This window comes from Benincasa hispida, chromosome 7 (genome assembly GCF_027475165.1).
Source record: "Benincasa hispida cultivar pf3 chromosome 7, pf3_genome.v1.1, whole genome shotgun sequence".
Lineage (NCBI taxonomy): Eukaryota > Viridiplantae > Streptophyta > Magnoliopsida > Cucurbitales > Cucurbitaceae > Benincasa > Benincasa hispida.
In genome coordinates, this window is record NC_143484.1 from 46,424,378 (window position 1) to 46,448,713 (window position 24,336).

The 24,336-nt window shown below is 34.5% G+C and overlaps 1 protein-coding gene across 1 annotated transcript; it reads right to left on the reverse strand.

Annotated features, from left to right (window-relative positions):
* Positions 1-544: 544 nt before the first annotated feature.
* Positions 545-6,338, reverse strand: LOC120081428 (Sec23/Sec24 protein transport family protein). The gene is made up of 6 exons (XM_039036279.2): positions 5,976-6,338; positions 5,126-5,827; positions 3,091-4,911; positions 2,187-2,303; positions 1,349-1,420; positions 545-893 (listed from the first exon to the last, which is right to left on the reverse strand). The coding sequence occupies exons 2-6, from the start codon at positions 5,585-5,587 to the stop codon at positions 756-758; spliced, it is 2,610 nt and encodes an 869-aa protein (XP_038892207.2). The 5' UTR covers positions 5,588-5,827; positions 5,976-6,338; the 3' UTR covers positions 545-755.
* Positions 6,339-24,336: the final 17,998 nt, after the last annotated feature.

The window sequence follows — 24,336 nt, forward strand, 5'->3', positions numbered from 1 at the left end:
ATAAATTTGCTTCGTCATAATAAAACTATCGTTCCAAGCCAAAGATAGCTGCTACAAGAAATTAAAAATAATATCGTTGCCATATGGAGCATAAAATGCAATTATATGTTGCATTGCATAGTGATACAATTCTACCAATCGAATTTGAAGTTGTATATATAACCTTCTAACAAGTTGTTAAATCATCAATTGAACCAAAAACTTAAATCGACGAGTAAAACTAAATTTAATATTATATCAATACTATAACACTCCTTATCTTGTAATTTGAAATATGTAAAAGACCCAACAAGTAAAATCAATTTTAATTAGATAGGAAATAAAATTGCAAGAGCTAAACCATATGACCTGTTATAATACCATGTGAAATCACCGATTGCGTATTAGATAAGGTAAAATTAATGTTATATCAGCACTCTTTTAACACAAACTAAACATTAAACATATTAGCAACCTCCCCTAAACGTTTGAATGTAAGATCCCAACCTCCACTACTTGTTTAAAGTGGAAAAAGAGATCATGAACTTAAACGATACGTCCCTGATGCTAGAAAGGTATTTTCATTTCTAAAATTAAAGAACCTGCCTCGCACAAAACCGCATAGAATAATCTTTCGTTCCTCCAAAGCTTATTGCAACCATCCGTAAGAATTACAATTGCGAAAGAACTTCTTCAGTCAGTATAAAATTTTCCCGTATGAAAAGAGAGAGGAAAGATTGGAAGGAGAGAGAGAGAGAGGGAGAATAAATCCTACTTTAACTTGGTTCTGGTGGGATCAACTTCAAGCTTCTCATCCATTCACAAAAACTGGGATCATCGAAATGAAGAAAACTACTTTTCAGCTTTGTCCTCTGTTCTGTGGACAATGTTCTAAGTTGTGGAAATCTCGCCTCCTACAACAAATCAAATTAGTAATCTGTTAGCATCAGCATATCATCAAACGACCCATCAGTTTCTCATGCTAGTGAAAAAAAAAAAAACTTCCATTACCATTAGGTACCCTTTGGTAACCATTTAGTTTTTAAATTAACCATATTAACACCATTTTTACCTCTAAATTTCATGCTTGTTATCTACTTTTTACCAATGTTTTCGAAAATCAAGCCAAGTTTTTGTTTTTGTTTTTGGAATTTGCTTAAGAATTCAACAACGAAAAATTGTGAGGAGATGGGTTTAATTTTCAAAAATTAAAATTAAAAAAAAAATCAAAATGGTTTCAAACCGGCCTTAATTGCAATGAAGGCCCATCCTTCACAATGAGGAAAGTATGTTATTCTACCGAGACCTTTAGAAGTCAGTTCAGATCATCAGAATTCATGAACCAATGGGTTTCTTCCTTCTTACTCACCTGCTCATAAGGAGGGTCCTTGTGTGCTGGTATCAGCCGAGAAACAAAATACCGAGCTTGAGAGCTCCCTTCCTGCTTCAAATTAAATAGATTTATCGTTATTGCAGAGAGCCATTGAAGAGAGAGCTGACAGTAGCTTTTTTATGAAGAGAGATAGAGAAGTTGGAGAAAACAAAAAAAAAAAGAGAGGAAATATACCTTTTGGTTCCTAGATTTTGGGTCTAGTTTCCATTTGATTCTTAGGTTTCAAAATGTTACACTTTTAGTCATTAAGTTTTGAGTTTGGTTTCAATTTAGTCTCTAGGTTTCAAATCGTAATAAGTTTACTCTTTAGATTTGAGTTTTATTTCAATTTAGCCCCTAGGTTCCAAGGTTTACACTTTTAAACTCGATTTTTCACTTAATACTCACTTTCAGTATTTGGATTTAATGTGCATTAATTAGATGAAAAATAGTGAAACTTAATTTATTATAATTCTTTTAATTTTATTATATTAATTAATAGACATTAACGCTAAAGACGTAATTAGTGAAAAAAAATCGAGGTTAAAAGTGTGAATCTTGAAACCCAGGGACTAAATTTAAACCAAACTTAAAACTTAACGACTAAAAGTGTAATATTTTAAAACCTAAGGACTAAATGAAAACTAGACTCAAAACCTACGAAAAGATCTTTTTTTAAAAAAAGAAAAAAAAGAAAAAAAAGTTTCCAGTAAAAGAGAATAGCAAACAGGTTTACAAAAACACAATCCAACAAATAAGGAAAGAGCAGAACTGTTCATTGATGCAGAGAAAACCACAACCGGGAGAAACATATAGCATTTACAACGACACAAACCTTGAATGCAAGAATCCTGGGAGCCGGAAACCTTGATTCAGTAAGCTCTTCTGCTAATGTTCTGCAAGCTGCTAAAGCAGCTGCTCTTTTTCCTTCTTCAGCTGCAAGCTCAGCACCCTAAGTACACCAATAGAAGAAGATGAATAATAAGTTCCGCCAAAAGAGAGAACAAAAAGGAAAGAAAATTAGAAGATGAATATGTGTATGACAAGAAAATTCAGAACATTTATAAGGACATGAGACATGGCTATAGAAGAATAGGAATAATCGAGCATATATTAAAAAGTAGGGGAGGAGAGAACACTCCTATCCTCTCTATGTGTGCCTGTTCATCTGGTATTCAAGAGTTCATATAATGTACTTTCCAGAAACTGTTTTTATGAAAGAACTAAGCATTATTGTTGGAAACCATCTTGTATTGTTTATGTTCATTACCATTCAATTGTTTTTCATCTCGCCAATTAAAATATAACATAAATTTGAGTCGCAATACACTTCAAAATAGTAATTATTAGTAAATAAAAAAATACTTCTCAATATACAAGAGAAAACTTCAAAATAGCAAATTATCGTATCTGTTCTGCTACATTTTAGTTCTTTATATTGAATTTTCTCAGGAAAAGATAACAAAGTGGCAAAATTTTCCTTTTAAACATTTCCAACTATTTTTCTGTTTATTGAAACTGGTAAAAAATCATGTCATATTCCACTGAACTGCCAATAAAAGAAAACTTTTCACGTAACACTTGATTTTGAAGACAAAAATGCCAATGGAAGCATTCCCAACAAATAATTAAAGATGGCACTTTAATATCTGAGGGTACCAAACTGAACATGAAGCATGCCAAAAAATAAAAATAATCTGCCAAAATATAGTAGAGTAACTGAATAAGCAGCGACATACCAACCAAATGAAGACATCTGTTCCATGGTCAAGCACGACAGCAGCATCTGACTGCATAGCTAGGTCATATGCTGGAAGCTCTTCAAAAGTACCCCCCTCCCGGTGCATTAAACAGCGAGGTGCTACCATACGGAGGGAAAGGTCGAAGGATGCATTCAGAAACAAGTTTCTCAATACAGACCTTTCATCTTCATGACCAACAATGCTTCCAAGAAGAGGGCCTCTTCTCAAATGAAACAGAAGCTCTGGCATTGAAGATAGTTCCTTTGGAAACCGATAAATCTTTGACTTTGGTGCCAGGGTACCAAATTTCAAAGCAATATCTTTTACTCTTTCATCTATTGTAGCCTGCATATCCATTGCATCAGACTGGCTTTTAGCTTGCAAGGCTGTCCTCTTGGCAATAAGGACTGCAGCTATTTCATCTTGAACACTTTCAAGATATTCTGATAAGCTATCAACAGTAGGTAATCTGACAGTAATTAGTCTTGATATGTCAGCTTGATAAACATTAGAATACTGTACAACAAACTGGAAAAATACAAAATCACTCTTTATGTCTCTTTTAGTCTCCATGGAGAGTGAGAAGCTCTGAGATTCTTCTACACTTAGCATTTGAATGTAAAGAGAGGTGTCATTTTTGAAGGTTTCATGTGTATCTATGTGTGCCTCTTCGCCCGGACCAATAACTTGGGTGATTAGAATGTCATCAGAACAGCGTACTTCTAGTAAACCATGAGAACCTGCAGCCCTAGCAGATGCCCTCTGCAAGTTTACACCAAAGGCCTCCCCAAAGTCATCATGAAGAACCAAAACACCACCAGAAGCTTTTGCAAGGGGCTGCAAGATAGGAACTCTTACAGGGCACGTTCCAGCACATAGAATGTCAACCACTGTATTCTGCTGATGAGCCTCACGCCCAAGATGCTCCATCCAATTTAGAGCAGACTTTTCCATGTGCAGGTAATTTGGGTGACTGACAGAATGGGGAACTGATCCAGGGCCATACGTATTCGGTCCACCAGCACAAACAATAATTCTACTATTAGCACCCGACCTTCTAACCACTCCTCGAGACACTTCTGCTGATGGTCCTTGGATTATGGCAAGAGCAACTTCAACTGCAGTACCAAGGCATCTATCTCTAGAGGCTTCTGGAATGCTTGATTTATAAGGCCTCAGTGATGAAAATATTGTGTGCGCTACAGGGAGTGAGGCGTGCATTGGTGATAAATATATCCCTGTTCCATAAATTAATGCTTTTAAAGACTCCGGAGTTGGTGATTTATCACCAGGAAGCACATCAGCAGAGGCAACAGATTCCTCTGAAAAATCATATACTGATACAGTACGGCCATACAGTATAATTCCAATTCTTGTTGTGGGTGAAACTGAATCAATAAAAGCATGCAAGGAGCTCTGGAGATGCTGCAGATGTGGCTCATCTAAAGACTCGTCAATAACCAGAACAACGGGTGCAGACGTTCTTGAGTCAGAAGCTGGAATAAATCCTGGTCTCCGGTTCCCAGTTCTGACATAATCAACCATAGATGATGACAGTTCTGGAAAATGACAAAGATCTTCTTTGCTTGGTGCTACGTATTCACCCTCACTTCCATTCAACTTCCGACAAATTACACACTGCCACTGACCTGAACCAATTAAGATCTTGCAATACAGATTTGAATAAGCTCCACAGCTTGGGCAACGATGAGGCTCACGCTGTATTATTTGAGGACCTGATGATATTTCCCTCCCAGGCGAAATCAGTGCTCCAAAACCCAAACTAGGAACATTAGTTTGTTTCTTCACCTTCAGCACCTGTACCAAGGTTGAGATAGAAGTAAATTACAAGAATATTAATGGCAACTTAATTTTAGAAACACAAAAGGTCGTGATAGGGCATTTGTTTAAGAAAAAAATATATACTAGGAGTCACTGAATCAACTGAGTTTAGCAGTCCAAATGAGAGAACAGTTGGGCCAAACTTTCAACATTCATTATAACTAATCCGAGAAAAAAGAGAAAGTAATACCTTCTGGCAAGAAAATAGAACATTTGGCGATTCCACTACAGGCATTGAGTCCTCTGAAACATCAGATATCTGGTGTTGCAACCCACCCGACGCATTCAAAAAATGTGGAGGTGTAGAAGCTGGTAAGGACGAAGCAGAAGAGAATATAATTGGCTGAGGAGATGCCGGTGAAGTACGAAAGGGGACAGCAGCAGGCCTGATGGGAGAAGTAAAAACAGGGGGTCCAGGAGGAGTACTCAAATGAGGAATGGGACTGCCAGTTTTAATTCCATTCGCCGGAGAGGGTGCAGCTGGCGTTCTGATGGAAGGAGATGGCATCTGATCCTGTTGGAATTTTGGAGGAAATCTGGATGGTCCTGTCGAAATTAAGGGCGGAGGCATCGGATTTGTCTCAGAGCTTGGTGCCGGGGTGTCGGGTTGCGTGGCAGAAAATCCAGGGGAAGACTGCGGTGTATAGGCCATTTGAAAATCGAGAACAACGAGAATCGACGAGTGAGAAAACGATCGGAGGACAATGAGGATGATATCAGATAACAAACTAATCGAAAATGGCACGGAAAAACTCCAGGAGATGGTGGAATCCAGATGCCTTCATCGTAAAGAACCCGAAGAAGAAGCACAAAATCGAAGACTCGTCAGATGAAATGAATCAGGCAATTGATCCAATGAAGCGAAATTCATTTCAAATTCGTATAACCTAACCTGCAGATTAAGCAGCTTATTGTTCATCGACGAAATCAGAAATGAGAAGAAGAAAATGCAAAAAGAAAAACAGATCTAGGGTTTGTTTGTAGAAGAAAGAGTGATTAAATTGAATTGGAAATTGGACGAACTGTACGATGCTACGTACCAGGAAGAAGCGTTCGTCGGGAAAACAGAGTGAGTTTGACTAAGCAGAGACTGGCAATGGAGGCAACAGCCGTTGCAGTCGGATTTTCTCGACAGTCGCGGCGTCCGTCGACCGTCGTCTACGGTGAAAACTCAACATCCGCCTTAGTGTAATTAAATCTCAGCCGATTTTGCCTGCCATGACTCATGAGGACGAACAAAAATTTCCGTTCTTTTCCACCATTGATTTCTTTTTTAATTATTATTATACATTTTTTTAGGCAAAATAATTTGTTCAACTAATAAATAAATTTCCAGAAAATTACTTGCCAAATAAGCTTTGAATATTGATAGAAAAAAATTTGACAAGATCACGAGATATATTGAAACCATTTGTAAAAAAATGGTGGATTTGTTGTTGTCATTAAGGTTACGTTTACATGGGAAATGAAAAACGGTATAATTTGAATTGATTCTAATTGGACCATCAATCTAAATGAGCTTCAATTGTAAATCTATGTGATTATGATTGTGATTGTTTACTCATCTAATTTTTCAAAAGCAATATGATTTTGATTGAATTTGTTTATTTCAAATCATTAATTCAAAGGTGGAATAAAAATGACAAAACTACCATCATCGATAAACAACATCGAACATGACCATTCACCCAATTTCAAGCAATCTATTGATCGTTTTAACCCACTATTTTTTACTTCCTCGCGATTCATCTTCCGATTCCCATTTTCCAGTTTTCATCAATCATTTGTTTGGTCGTCCTCATGTAACTGTAACATGTACTGCTTTTTACTTCGTATCAACCGGCAATCATCTTCGATTAACTATTCATAACACATGTAGTTAGGGTTTGCCATTAATCTGGTCACACTGCTTTATTTAATATTACATTTCATCATTAGTCATATCGACTCTATTTGATTTTTTATATTTTTTATTATACTTATTGATGCAGAAATTGACTTCCTTATCATCTATTAGTGTGGTTGTGCACTTCGCTAAAGGTCATGCCGATTAGGCCATATAACAAAAAATGGGTATGAAGAAGAATATATAGATAAATTGATAATGGTTGATCGGTATCAGTAAAATTTTAATGTAGTCGGTATTGGAAATTGCAGTAAAGTTAGTAAAACGTGTTGTTTGCTAACTAAATTTCTATGGAAACCAAACTTTTTAGATAAGCAATTACACAACCTTGTTACAAGATTTTGTATGATCATCTTCTCCATTGTATTTAACTCTACTTTGTATAAACTTTTTTTTCCTACAAATGAATGATTATTTCTGCTTTCGTTGTATGCTATTTTTTCTTTCTTTTGTTTGTCAATATATGGTTTATGGGATTGCATGAGTATGAATGAACTGGTAAATCTATATACATAAGACTTAATCGGACAACCACGTTATACAATAAACTTTTCCTATCGACGAAACATTATAGCGGTAGATTGATAACCATAGCATGAATGTAGTTATAACAAAAATTTAAAATTTCACTAAAATTTTAAAGCGGCCGAAATTAATATTGATAATTCAATCGGTTAACTGTATCTCCTTATTTCAAAGGGCAAATGACGGAAATTGAAACACAAATATCCATACCAAATATGTGGGCCCCACCGCATATTCAAATACAATTGAATTGAGGACCTTCCCAAGCTCAATCAGATTACAAAATTTCATTACAGATGGTACGTGAACCCCACTTTTAATTATGATTATGGATGAACATGTAAACAAAACTAAAGTAATCCAATGGGGCCCACAAACCGAATTGAGATTGATTTATACCCATTCTTCCAATTTACATATGAAGACGCAATTCAACACAAAATTTACTCTCGCTCTCTCTTTTTGTGAGAATGAAATTAACTCAGCTCACATGAGAATGTGTTAGAGAGCTGAACACCAAAAGTCTTGTGGTTCCCATCTCTATCTTCATTGTACAAAAAAATTTTACTCATGGTCTTCTTTTCGTTTTCTTTAACAATTAAACAATTTCCTTTTTATGTTTTTAATCAAATGTTTCTTTATCCATCTTTATCAATTTTTTTTCAGGGGTGTTCGATCCACTAACTTCATAAGATTTTCAATAACTCAACTTCACCAATTTCAATAATATTCACTATTGAAGTTTGCATATTCATCAAGAAACTTCATCATTTTCTCTTTCTCTTTTTACACCGATGAACTTCAACTAAACAATCATACACCCTCAACACATACTTACTAATTGTTGGAAGTGACCAAAAAAATATTATTTGAGAGTAAGCAAAATCACTTTTATTTGAAAAGACTCTTCAAACTTGGTTCACACTTTTAATTGAACTCTCTTTTGTGTGTTATTCTCTACACACTTGGTTGTCATTTCAAATACAAAATATCAATTCTATTTATAGGATTATCATGAGTAAATCTAAATCTATAACTCTCATCTTAATTAAACATATAAAAAACCTTTGAAGTCCTATATTTAATTTATTAACGTACCTACCTCTCTCCAATACATGACCTTACCAACTTTCATCCATTAAAATACTTAATTAACTCACATCTTTTAATTCATCTATAACTTATCTAATTAAAACATGTTTAATTTTCAATATCCCCTCTTAAACACGTTTTCTAAAAACTCCAAGTAAAGCTGAAATATCTACAATTTGGTCTTCAATCTTCACATATTCAACTTAAACCTCCTTTCTTGAAATGCAGTCTTTGATAAAATGAAATCTTGTATATGAAGGGATTGAATCCTACAAGGAAGTATGTGAATGCTGAATAATTTTAATTTTAATTTGGATCCAAAATAAAAATACAGTATAAACCAATTATTTTTTTCAAGATAAACAAAATAATAAAATCTACAACATGCTTGAAAGGAGAAAAATGAAGAGAATTAAGTCTTACTCTTGAAGGCAAATGTTCTTCGCGTTTCCTCTCCCGATCTCACAAACGGTCGCCTTCCCCGGTCTCATCTCCACGAACACAACAAAGGAGAAAGAACCAATAGGCACTACCACGAGGCCTTCCTGGTTATTCTCAAGGATGAGAATCGTTGCAGAGGTTTGGACTCATAATTGAATTAACTTTGGGAGAAGGGAGTAGGAGATTTGTGAGAGAATTCACACCAGAGAATTTCTCAGAGAATTTTTTCCAGAAAGAAAACCAAGGAGGAAGAAGAGATCCCCAATCCTTTGTGAAATATGAACTAATTTCACATAAAAAAAATTTTGTTGAGAGATTAATGGGGGAAGTTATATAAATAATTTCCTCCCTAATTATTTAAAAAATAAAATTAAAATGAATAAATAAAATTTTGAACTTTAAATAAAATAAATATATGATAATTAACTTTATTATATGTTAATTAAATTATATGTTATATCATATATAATATAACCTATAGTTTACTAATCTCTCATCTAACCTATAGAATTAATATAATCACATTCATATTAATTTTAACCCATAGTTTTTATATGAATCATATTCAAATATTTATTTCTCCCTTTAAAACTTTATATTATAATGTATCACATATGTTATAAAATTTGAATCGTATTTACACACACGCACACGCGCACGCACCCACGCGCGCTCGCACAAGTACGCAGACGTGCACACGCACGCACCCACGCACGCGCGTACGCACACACGCACATGCGCACACACATGCACACACGCACGCACGCTTACACGCGTGCACGCGCGAACACACACGCACACACATACTCGCACACACGCACACATGCACACACACAATATATATATAATTAATTCTCTTCAATTAATTTGAACAATTCAAATTAATCCCATAATGTATCATATACACTATATTAATTATATCTCATATAATTAATTAATTCTCTTTAATTAATTTGAACAATTCAAATTAATCTAAAATTAATTTGATTCTCATTAATCCTAATTAAGCTAACAAGGAAACCTTATGGACCTATAGATTGAAACTCCAATGGTACTTGATTAATTAAACTTTCATCAAATGTTGGTCACTCCACTAAAAACCAATAGTTGCACTCTTCGCACTATGCATATATTTATGTGTTAATTGGATATAACCAATCAACAATGCATTGATCCTTCATAAACTACTCGTAAGTACAGCTGGACAAAATTATTGTTTTGCCGCTGTAGTTACCTATAACTCCCCAATTACAGCCAATCCCTCTAATGAATAAATAGTTATAGTACAACTATAACCGAACCCTTCTCTAATCAAGATAGGATGTGTCGTCGCATTGTTCAAGCCCCGAAATCAACCCTTAAGGGAGCAATTTCTATACTTACCCTAACAATAGGGAAGAAGTGAATTCATTCTTGTGTAACCACATTCCCAGCTCCCCAATCAGACGAATCCCATATGGTAGGCATATTGAGTCAGCGAAACTGGCCACTCTCACCCATGCAAATCAAAGGACCACATTCATAGGCAGGAGTTCATAACACATTCAGGATTAAGGTCAAGTCATCTATGGTCATCTTAGTAAAATGTAAGTCTCTTCTAGCAACAGTGTTATAAAGAGAGACCATTCATTTTGTGGTTCGTTCTTGTACAAACTCTTTGTATAAGATATCTCCGCTCACATGTCTCTACATGTATGATCAGGATCAGATCATTTGTAGCACTTTATAACACTTGTAACAACTACAAAGCGAGCCTATTTTTAGTGTCACCAGGATAAGGTACTCAACCTTATTCATCTACTACAGACTGTTTAGGTTATTACTTAAACGTAATCCACCTGTATGTCTTTACATATGTGTTTAAGTTACATAGAATAACCTAAGATCTTAGTTTATTGGATTAAGTAAATGCACAGAAAAGAACAACTATTTTATTCATAACAATTTGTTTATAGAGTTCACAAACTACAAGAATAAATAGAGGTTTAGGATACCAATCCCAACAATCTTCCACTTGTCCTAAAGCTAGTGGAGAGTAGAATACAATACGAATAAAGTACAAAATACAATAAACTAGGGCATACACTATACCCCAGTAACATCTCCCATTTGCCCTAGACAATTTGCCGCATATCCCGTAGATTTAGACTTTCTAGATGACCATCAAACACTTTAGTTATAAGAGCCTTTGTAAACAGATCAACAACGTTGTGCTCTAAAGCAATCTTCATGACAATCACGTCACCTTGTTGCACAATCTCCTGAATCAAGTGATATTTCTGCTCGATGTATTTGCCTCTTTTATGACTCCTAGGTTCCTTAGAATTTGCCACAATACCATTATTATCACAATAATGTGTGATGGGTAAAGACATATTTGGAACAACTTCCAAATCAGTAAAGAACTTGTTTAGTCAAACAACCTCTTTAGCTGATTCACAAGTAGCTACGTATTCAGTTTCCATAGTGGAGTTCGTGATGCATCCTTGCATGATGTTTTGCCAAACTATAGCTCCTCCGTTCAGAGTAAATACTGACCCATATGTGGATTTCTTAGAATCCCTATCAGTCTGAAAATCAAAGTTTGTGTATCCTGTAAGGATCAAATCCTTAACTCTATACACAAGCATATGGTCCCCCGTTCTCCGTAGATACTTGAGAATTTTTTTGAACACTGTCTAATGATCTAATCTTAGATGGGATTCATATCTACTGATAATCCCTAATGCATAGCAGATGTCAGTTCTTGTACATAACATTGCATACATAAGGCTGTCAATAGCTGATGCATAGGGAACTCATCTTATTTCCTTAACCTCTTAAGGAATCTTAGGACACTGTTCCTTAAACAAAACAATTCCATGTCTGAAAGGTAATAAACCTTTCTTGGAATTGTGCATCTCTGACGAGCATCTTGTCAATATATGATGCATGAGACAAGGCTAATATTTTGTTCTTACGATCTCTAATGATTTAGATCCTTAGAACAAACTGCACCTCACCTAAATCTTTCATTTGGAACTGAACAGCTGGTCATTTCTTTATATCTGTCAGAAAGCCTACATCATTCCAAATGAGTAGGATATCATCCACATACAACACAAGGAAAGCTACTGAGTCATTGAAGATTTTCTTGTAAACACAAGGCTTATCAACATTCTGATCAAAATCATAAGATTTGATCGCAGTATCAAATCTTATATTCCAAAATCGAGATGCTTGTTTCAGTCCATAAATAGACCGATTAAGTTTATAAACCTTTTGCTCTTGACCTTATTCAATGAATCCCTCTGGTTGATTCATGTAGATGGTCTCTTCAGGATTGGCGACACCGGTGGTGTTGATGGAGAAACAATGTCACCAGACTCATCATCATCATTAGAAAAAGTAAAAACTTATAGTGCTTTGGTTCATTATTCCAATTCCATGTTACTTCCTCATCAAGCACAACATTTCTACTTACCACTGTCTACTCTGTAGTAGGATTATAAAGCTTACAGCCTTTTGAGCTTGCCTCATAGCCAACAAAAATATGCTTCTCACTTTTATCATCGAGCTTCCTACGTTTTTTATCAGGTATATATGTTTAAACGATACTTCCAAATACTTTCAAATGAGCAATGGATGGTGTTCTTCCTCTCCATGCTTGTTGAGGCATTTTGTTCCACAAGCTTCTAGTAGAAGAACGATTGGACAAGTATACAGAACATTCAACAGCTTGTGCCCAAAATTCTTTTAGCATCTTCTTACTTTTCAACATGCTTCGAGCCATATTGAGTATTGTTCTATTCTTCCTCTCAACAATGCCATTTTGTTGAGGAGTCCATGCAACTGTCATAGGCCAACGAATTCCATTTTATGCGCAAAATTTTTTTGAATTCATTTGAAGTGAATTCTCTTCCTCTGTCTAATCTCAAGGCTTTTAGGTAATAACCACTTTCTTTTTTTTACAAGAGCTTTAAATCTCTTGAAACATGCCAAATACTTCCGATTTCTCCTTGACAAAATAAACGCAAGTTTTTCAGCTGAAATCATCTATAAATAATAAGAAATAGTTGTTCTTACCAAAAGAACTTGGTTTGATTGGTCCACAAAGATAAGTGTGAATTAACTCTAGCGGTCTCCTTGCTCTTGAAGAAGATTATCGTGGAAAACTTTTCCTTGTTTGCTTGCCATAAAGATAACCTTCACAAAATTGATCTGGATGTTTGACATATAGTAGTCCTTTCACCATGTTCTTCCTTGCTAATGGTCTCAAGCCATCAAAGTTTAAATGTGTGCCAAATCAAAGATGGATCTTCCAAACATGACTTCAAACATTTAGCAACATAACTTTGAATGTTTAATAAAAACATTATATCCTTCGTCATTTTCACTTTATCAATCATATTATCACGATTATCCCTTATCGAAAGACTATAAACCTTGATCAAAATATTATAGCCTTTCTCTAAGAGTTCTCCCAAACTCAAAATATTGTTCTTCATATTAGGCACAAAGTAAACATTAGAGATAAACTCATGCTTTCCATACTTCAAGTTGATTAAAATCTTACTTTTTCTTTTAATAGGAATTTTTATGACATCACCAAATATGATATTAACACCCATGGATTCATCAAGCTCCACAAACATTGACTTTCATCCACACATGTGATTACTTGCACCACTATCAAGATACAATGTATTGTTTTCACATGTTTCTTCACCTTTGCAAGCTAGAAGCAAAGATGACTCACCGATTTCTTCATCTTTCTCAGCATAATTTGCATTTTATTTTACTTTATTTCTGCATTCCCAGGAATAATGGCCAAATTTATGATAGTTATAACATTCAACCTGTCTTTTATCATACCTTCTTTCATTATTTGATCTTTCTAAAAGATGTGTGAACACCCAATGTGGAAGCGGATCGTAGTCCCAATTTTATTTTTATGGAAATATACATAATTTCAGAGGATGAAAACATGGAATATATTCTAATTAAGCATGCTATACATAATTTTAAGAGAAGATAAGGGATTTGGAATTACTTACATTTGAAGACCAAAATACCTTCACGTTTCTTCTCCGGTCATGAACTCCTTAAGTTCTCCCATGAACTAGAACGCACCAAAAATATAGCAACACAAAAAAATAATAATAATAAATAAATAAATACAGACACCCCCACAATGAAACCTCTCTTGGAGAGTGAAAAACGTCGAGAGTTGTGGGCTTTAATTTTAATTTTGGCAAAGGGAGGAAGAGTTTTGTTTTGAGAGAAAAAATCAGGGAATGCATTTGGGAGAGTTGGTTTATTGCGTGAAAACTGAGGAAGAAGATAAATCATATCCCAAAAACTGCTCCTCACTCATCTTTAATGAGAGAATAAAAGTGGAGGGAGTTATTGATAACTCCCTCCATAACCAATTAATTTAAAAACCACATTTTTAAATAATTAAATTGAATATATATATGTGTGTATATGTATAACCAATCTACTATATATATCATACATTAGACTATATGTTATATCTAATATAATATATAACCTATAATTTATATTATATCATATATAATGTAACCTATAGTTTAATATTCTCTCATTTAATCTATTGTATTTAATATGAATCAAATTCGTCTTAAATTTAACTTATAGTTTTTATATGAATCACATTCATATAATAATATTTGAATCATATTCAAATATTTATTTTCCTGTCAAATAAAACTTTATATTATAATGTACCATATACAGTATATTAGTTATATCTCATATAATTAATTTTATACTAATCATATCTTATATAATTAATTTACTCCATTAATTTGAACAATTTAAATTAATCCAAAATTAATTCGATTCTCATTAATCTCAATTGAGCTACCGAGGGACCTCATGGATCTATAGATTGAAACTCCAATAGTACTTAATTAGTTAATTAAACTCTTTATTTAAATTAATCAACTTTCATTAACTGTCAATCACTCCACTAAAGACCGACAGCTGCATTCTTCGTACTACAAATATGTTTCTGTGTCCATTGGATATAATCAATCAACGTGCATTGACTCTTCACAAATTGCTCATAAGTACAATTGCGTCAAAATTACCGTTTTGCCTCTAAAGTTACATATAACTCCTTAAGTACCACTGATCCCTCTAATGAACAATAAGTTATAGTCCAACTATAATCGAACCCCTTTCAAGCAATGAGAAGGTGTGGTGTCACATTGTTCAAGCTCTTGAATTAGCCCTTAAGGAAGCAATTTTTCTACTTACTCTAACTATAGAAAATGAGTGAATTCCTTCTTATGTAGCTGTGTTCCCAGCTCTCCAATCAAACGAATCTCCAAAATGATAGGCATGTTGAGTCAACAAAACTGGCCACTCTCACCTATGCAGATCAAAGGACCGCCTTCATAGGTAGGAGTTCACAATTTATTCAGGATTCAGGTTAAGTCATCTATGGTCATCCTAGTAAAATGTAAGTCTTTTTTAGCAACAGTGTTATACAGAGAGACTATTCATTTTATGGTTTAGTCTTATATAAATTTTTTGTGTAGAATACCTTTGCTCACATGTTTCCATATGAATGATCAGGATTAGATCCTTTGTAGCAAGCACTTTACAACAATTATAACAACTACCAAGCGGGCCGTATTCGTAGTGTCACGAGGATAATGTACCCAACCTTATTCATCTACTACGGACCATTTATGTTATCACTTAAACATCATCCGCCTATATGTCTCCATATACATATTTAAGTTATAGAAGATAACCTTGGATCTTAGTTAATTGGTTTTGTGGGTTAACAACTAAATGTCAAATAAAATACTGTTATTTTATTAGATAAATAAAAAGTTTGAACAATAAAATTTAAAATTATGAGACCACGAGATTTAGAGCATCAACCCCAACAATCTCTCACTTGTCCTAAAGTTAGTGGGGTGTACATCATAAAAGTCAAACTATCACAACAGTACTAAAAAAAACAAGAAACCAGGACGTACAATACGTGCCCAGTATAAAATCACCCACTTGCCCTAGACTAGATGCGCCCTGTCCCGTTGATCCAGACTCTCTAGGTGACCCTCGAACACCTTAGCCATGGGTCTTTGTAAATGGATCAACAACGTTATGCGCCAAAGCTATCTGTGTGGCGATCACATCCCCTTGATGCACAATCTCTCATATCAGGTGATATTTGTGTTCAATATGCTTTCCACACTTATGGTTTCTAAGCTCCTTAGAATTAGCCATAGCACCAGTATTATCACAATAAAGAATGATAAGCTTTGACATGTCTAGAATAACTTCTAGATCAATCAAGAATTTTTTAAGCCAAACAGCCTCCTTTGCAGCTTCACAAGCCGCTACATATTTCGCTTCCATGGTGGAGTCAGCAATGCACCCTGTTTAGTGCTTCTCTAGACTACGACTCCTCGATTAAGAGTAAACACTGACCCTAAAGTGGATTTCCTTAAATCTCCGTCAGTGTATCCTATAAGGATAAAATCCTTAAACCCATACACAAGCATTTAGTCCCTCGTTCTCCTAAGATACTTAAGGATGGTTTTAACGGTAGTTAAGTGATCTAATCTTGAACTAGACTGATATCTACTGACGATTCCCACTGCATAACAGATGTCAGTTTTAGTACATAACATCGTATACATCAGGCTGCCAATAGTCAATGTATAGGGGATCCATCTCATCTCCTCAATTTCTTGAGGTGTCTTAGGACACTGTCCTTAGATAGAGCAATTTCATGCCTGAAAGGGATCAAGCCTCTCTTTGAGTTTTGCATCAAATATTTGACAAGTATCTTGTCAATTTATGATGTCCTAGACAAGGCTAGCGATTTGTTCTTTTGATCCCTAAAGATCTGAATGTCGAGAACAAACTGCATCTCTCCCATATCTTTCATTTGAAATTGGCTGCCAACCATTGTTTTATATTAGTCAGTAGACCTACATCATTCCCAATGAGTAAGATATCATCTATATGCAATACTAAGAAAGCTATTGAACTATTGACGATTTTCTTGTAAATACAAGATTCAACAACGTTTTGATCAAAACCATAAGATTTGACCACAATATCAATTCTTATATTCCAAGATCGAAAAGCTTGTTTCAGTCCATAAATACATCGATTAAGCTTGCAAACCTTTGGTTGATGCATATAGATAGTCTCATCAAGATTGACATTAAAAAAGGTAGTTTTTACGTCCATTTACCAGATCTTATAATCATAATATGCGACAATGGACAGGAGTATCCAGATAAACTTTAACATGGCAACATATGATAAAGTCTCCTCATAATCAACTCCCCCAACCTGGGTATAACCCTTTGCCACTAGTATAGCTCTAAAGGTTTGCACCTTCCCATTTGTACCCTTTTTTCTCTTATAGATCCATTTGCAACCTATAGGTTTTACCCCAACTGGTTGATCTACAAGATCCTAGTTTGAATTGAAGTACATAGATTCCATTTTGAGATCCACAACTTTGATCCATTCATCTCCGTCTACATTCTCTATTGCTTTCTTATAGGACAATGGATCCTCAACATCACCGTCAGATATGATGGTTAGGATTTTTATTAAACCCATATAACGATAGGTGAGTTTGTAACCCTCCCACTATGTTGAGGTTCCTTTAACAGATGTGACCTACTAGATGAACCTACATCAACAAGTTGTTGATGTGCTTAGTTCTTCAACATCCCTTGTTGAAAGTTCAGTAGTTTCGCTGGAAAGCTCATTCAACACTATCATATCGTGTGGTTTGTGCTCCCTGATATGGTCCTTCTCTAAAAAAGTAACATTTTTCGACATAAACACTTTACTATCTTTAGAATTGTAGAAGTTCTTATTCTTTTAGGGTAGCCTACAAATAGGCACAATTTTGAACGAGGTTCCAATTTCTTAGGATTAGCCTCAAGCACATGTGCTGGGCAACCCCAGATCCTGAAATGGCGTGAACTACCTTTATGACCATTCCATAATTCCAAAGGTGTTTCATAAACACTCTTGGATGGAACACAGTTCAAAATATAGGTTGTAGTCTATACTGCATAACCCTAAAACGAATCAGGTAAATGAGCATAACTCATCATAAACCGAACCATGTCCAACAAGATTCGATTTCTCCTTTCTGATACACCATTTTGCTGAAGTGCACCAGGTTTCTCGAGTTGAAATATAATTCTGTGTTCTATCAAATAGTCTTGGAATTTCAAATCTATATACTTTCCACCTTAATCATATAAAGCATTTTAATGAACCTAATGCATTTTTAACTTCATCCTTGTACTCCTTGAACTATTCAAGGGCTTCAAACTTATGTTGCATTAAGTAAACATACCCACACCTTGAATAATCATCAGTAAAGGTGATGAAATATTCAAACCCTCCTCTTGCCTTAATAATCATCAGTAAAGGTGATGAAATATCCGAATGTACAAGTAGTGTTTCTTTGGCTCTATGACCTTTTTCAGTAAAAGGTCTCTTAGTCATTTTGTCTTTAAAGCATGATTCACATACTGGTAGAGAGTTTTCCTTTAACTCACTTAGAAGTCTATTCTTAACCAACTTTTCAATCCTATTGAGATTTAAATGACCTAATCTTAGGTATCATAATTGGGCATTTTTCTTTAGGAGAAATTTTAGGTCTTTTGTTTTGAGTTACCGTAGCTCTGAACAATTCAGTATTTAGGAGGGCCTTAGATGCTAACGACCTTAGCATATAAAGATTGTCTTCCAACTTTGTAGAACAAATCTCATTACCATTTTTGTAAATGAACACTTTATTTTCAATAAAATTTAAAGCGTGTTTTTGTTCTAATAAGCACTTTATAGAAATCAAGTTCCTTCTTAAATCAAGAATAACATATACATTTTGTAGTAAAATATAAGATTTTTGTAAACAAAGTCAGAGTCCTCCCACTTCCACAGTTGAGAAGGTGCGCCCAGTTCTAGCACGCATCGTCATCTCATCAGTCTCCAGCTGTCATCAGGAACTAATTCCCTGAAATGAAGAACAAACATGGTTAATGGTGTCTGATTAATTATCCAGGCTAAATCATCATTCTTCACTAAACATGTTTCCAACATGAGTAAATCACATTTATCTTGTTTGGCCTTCTTTTTTGTCAAATATTTGGGACAATTCTCCTTCTAATGTCCCTTTTGGTTGCGACAGAAGCAAATTCTCTTTGCAGCCTTGGCTTTCTTACCTTTTGGGGCATTATCAGGGTTAGCTTTTTCCTTATCTCCCTTATTCTTCTTCAACCTTTTGGTGTCAGAATAAGAAGATGCAGACTTAGTTCCAGAGGTCAAACTTCTGTAGAACTTCTTAGAGGACGAGGCAACATTTGTCTCACCCTTCTGTTCTTTGACTTTTATCAAGGACCGATAAGTTTGCAGCTTATTGAACAGTGTGGTCAGGTTGTAGCCAATTTTGTCCATAACAACATTGCTAAGAAACTGGATGAAACTTCCAGATAAAGTTTCTGGAATGAAGCTAACATAACTGGCCTCATCAATGACAGACCCATTCATCTCCGCCACGTTAAAGTGGACCATCATATTCACGAACAGAGGCTCCTTATTGTATACAGACATTGAAGATGTATTTGAGAGCGTCGTGCCTGAGTCGAGTGGACGGTTGTCCATGTTAAGATTGATGCCCTAAATCTCGTAGGGTCCTGTAGTTTGTAATGTACAAACATTTTATTTATTTAATAAAATATGAGATATTTTATTTGACATTTAGTAGCATTACACCCATAAACCAATAAATTAACATCCAAGATTTTCTTCTGTAGCTTAAACATATATGTAGAGATATACAAGTGGAACATGTTTAAGTGATAACCTAAATAGTCTGTCGTAGATGGATAAGGCTGGATACTTTATTCTGGTGACACTATGAGTATGACCCGCTTTGTAGATGTTATAATTGTTATAACGTGCTACAAATGATATGATCCTGATCATTCATGTTGAGACATGTGAGCAGGGATATTCTATACAAAGGAGTTTGTATAAGACCGGACCACGAAATGACCAGTCTCATTATATAACGTCGTTCATAATAGACTTACATTTCACTAGGATGACCATGGGTGACATGACCTAAATCCTAAGTTAGTTGTGAACTCTGCCTATGAAGGTGGTCCTCTGATTTGTATGGGTGAGAGTGGCTAGATCACCGACTCAACAAGCCTACCATTTTGGGAATTCGTCTAGTTGGTGAGCTGGGAACACAGTTACACAAGACGAAATTCTCTCCTTCCCCGATGTAGGGGTAAGTAAATAAATTTCTCTCTTAAGAACTAATTCTGGGGCTTGAACAATGTGGCACCACACCCTCTCCTGGCCCGAGAGGGATTTAGTCATAGTTAGACTATGATTTATTATTCATTAGAGGGATCAGTGGTACTTAAGGAGTTAGATGTAACTACATAGGTAAAAAGGTAATTTTGGCCTAGCTGTACTTACGAGCAATTTGTGAAAGGTTATCGCGCTGTTGATTAGTTATATCTAATGGACATAAAAATATATTTGTAGTGCGAAGAGTGCAGTTGTCGGTCTTTAATGGTGTGCTCTACAGTTAATGAATATTGAGTAAATTAATTAAAGAGTTTAATTAATTATTCAAGTACCATTGGAGCTTTAAGCTACAGGTCCATGAGGTCCCCTATGTAGCTCGACAGGGATTTATGAGAATCAATTTTTGATTAATTTGAATAGTTCAAATTAACTAAGGGAATTAACTATATGTGTTATAATTAATTTAATTTAATTATATATGATATAATTACTATAATGTATTTGATACATTATAATATAAAGTTTATTTGAGATGAAATAAATATTTGAATATGATTCAAATATTAATTATGTGAATTATATTCATATAATTAAATTTAATATAAATGGGATTTATATTAAATATCGTTGTTGAGAGAATTAAACTATAGGTTATATTATATTTGATACAATATTAAATTATAGGTTATATGTGTACATTTGATATAACATATAATTTAATATATATTATATGATAAATTGGTTATCAAATAAATATATATGAATATTTTTATTAAAATTAATTTTATTTTTTAAAAAATAATTTTAGGGAGGCAGTTGTAGCTCCCTCCCCTTTCTCTCTTTACCACTTGTTAGTGGGAATGTTGGTGGAATTTTGATTCTTCATCTGCTTCATCCTTTAGGCTTTTATAGAAGATGTTCTGTAATAGTCAGATCTCACCCCAATTTCTTATTCTCCCTTAATTTTTTCCCTCACCAAAAAGCCACAACCCACACACTCTTGGATTCTCATCCCAGATAATACAGAGGAAATCAAGTGGTGATATCCTTTGTGGGGTTTCGAGTTCGTGGCATGTTGGCGGAGGAGTTTTCTCACGAGAAGAAAAGTTCTTCAAGGATAAATTCTCTTCTCTCTTTCTCTTTTTATTATTAGAGCATGCTGAAAATTTATCGTAAGATGTACGTTTTTCGTTCTGTAAAAAAAAATTGAATTCTGTAAAATTTAAAAATTGGGACGATCCACTTCCGCTCAAGACCTTCTTAGGTTCCTTCAATCCAAACATTCCCCTCAAGAACTCCATGATCTCACGGGCTTTGAGCATGGGCTCATGCTTTTTGGCCAAAACTTCAGATAAACTGGCCAGGATATATGCTTGGGCCTTTTCATTCACTCTAACTCATCGCTCATATGCCTCCCAAACATTTCAGGTTGCATTGGTAGGTGGGACTTGAGGACACTCCTCAACGAGAACGAATCATAAGTCATCGAATTATGAGTACAATATTGATAGTATTTTTACATGTTGCGTATCGCCATTAAGCTTATCAACGGAAAACAAGTTTAACGTAACGCTTGTCATTTTGAAATTGTTGAAAACATACAATTTATTTATATTAGCTATAAATGCATTACTCAGTTAAACAACCAATCAATTTAGCAAAAATCTAATGCACCTTATGTGACATCTATTTTGCAATGATGCTTCAGTGAAGTAGGGTAAAAGCCTCTGCAGGGTGATCAGTTACCTCTTCAGTAAATTGAGACAATCTTAACTAATAATTACACCAGAATAACTCTTATTCCCATAATTATTAGTCACCATTGTTTGGTCCATAAAATGTCAACTTACTTAGCATTTTCTTTTAAGTATAACCCCTCATTTTAGATTCTAGAGTTTTGTCTCAATGAACCAACCATAGGGAAAAATAGATTAAGGAAAAAACTAAAATAATCCTATCCATTTATGGACTTTGAGTAAAAGTTCATGTAAATATCATCCATAGGGGAACACAAGCAAAGGTGCCTCAAGGCTGAACATGGAAGTTTACTACAAACTAATAAAGGAAGACCGTGGGATGTGTTGACACACGTCACTCTTCTGCTTACTATAAACACTCTTTCCACCTTGTTATTGACTCATGCAAATGTCACCCATAAGGGGACACAAGAAAAAGTGCCTCGAGGCCGAGCACAGGTCTCACAGTTTGAACGTTTAGGAAAAAACGTGATAGAAAAAATGAAATATCATATACCCCATTTTCTCCCACTGAGTGTTTTACCTAGGGTTGACTAACTTAAAAAATACGGCTAATTGTTTTACTAAGCGTTTGTTAACTTTGCCCAATGTAACATTAACTTTGGATAGTATAACAACGTTGATTATTGTTCATTAAATGCTTTAACAAACTTCAGTCACTTATTGCATGTTTGTAACAAATTTATCTAATTCACCTTCTAGGTCAATTCCCAAGTAGGGATGTTCCATTTCCGTCAGCTTAAATACCCCAACCTAGACAGAAGCGTTCTTAGACAAAGGTCCCTTATAGATACATTTGTTATAAATTTAATCTGTTATGTATATTCAGTTTAATCCTATTAAACTGAGTTAAAAGATTAAACCTATTTCTAATCTTATTATAAATAATGTTAACATAGATCTAATGTGAATCCAATTAAACAATTTTTTTAAAAAAAGCTTTATTAGCATGCAACTCTTTATTATTTATAGTTCTAATTTCATTAAACTTATAATTATTATAAAGTTTAAATGAAACAATTAAAACCTAACCATGCCTCTAATGACATACTTTATAACATATAGCTATTATATACTAAAGTAGTGTCATGCAACATGCATTCTCATTTTTCATTACATACCATACATAACAATTCATGTAACCTTATAATATAACATTTATATTAAAAATGATGCATGAGTAAATGTATATCCTATGCGGAATTTTTCTATATGACATACATTATAACATATAATAAATAATAAAATTAACCATACATCAAATGCATAATTAAAAGCATCAATTTTGGATGGGGATTGGCTTCCTAAACCATTAATTAAATTAATATAATAATTATTTTATTTTAATTAATAAAAAACAATAAATATACAATTATTACAAATAATAATTGAAAAAAGAGAAAAACTCGTCATAGGATCGCTAGGAGGACTCGAACCACTGGTTTGGATCGCTTCTCCGTGTACGTCACTCGTCTCGGAGCATTGTGAAGTTGTACCCTAGCATCTCGACAACTACGGAGAAAAACTTCGTTCCGCTTCACGTCGAAGTGCTGCAATGCTAAGGTATAACATCGCAGCGCTACTGTACATACAGCTTCTGTATAGCATCAAAAAAGCTCCAAATTCCTACATTTTGGCTTCGAATTTCACCAAATTAAAGACAGAAACAATCACGAATGACCTGAACTTTAAACTACAGTCTCGATAGCAAATTAATATGCCCAAAACAATGGGCCCTTTACATACCGAATCGTAAATAACAACAAAAATTCTAAAAGTCAATCCCGAAAACATCCAAAACATGCAAACTACATAACATACATTCATAATGCAGATCTATCCACCCACCATTACTCTGAATAAATTTCGAAAATTAAAACTGAGACAAAAAAAATCGCACGCTTTGATACCCATTGAAGGATGTGTGAACGTCCGATGTAGAAGCGAATTGTAGTCCCAATTTTATTTTTACAAAAATATACATAATTTCAAAGGATGGAAACATGGATACAGTCTAACTAAGCATGCTATAATAATTTTAAGAGGAAATAAGGGATTTAAAGCTACTTACCCTTGAAGACCAAAATATTTTGAAGTTACTTACTCTTGAAGACCAAAATACCTTCACGTTTCCTCTCCGGCCAAGAACTCCTTGAATTCTCCCATGAACTAGAACACACCAAAAATACAGCAACAAAAATAAATAAATAACTATAAACACCACTACAACGAAACCTCAGTATTCTAGGAGGTGGAAAACATCGAGAATTATGGGCTTTGATTTTACTTTTAGAGAAAGGAGGAAGAGTTTTGTTTTGAGAGAAAAAATCTGCAAAGAATGCACTTGGGAGA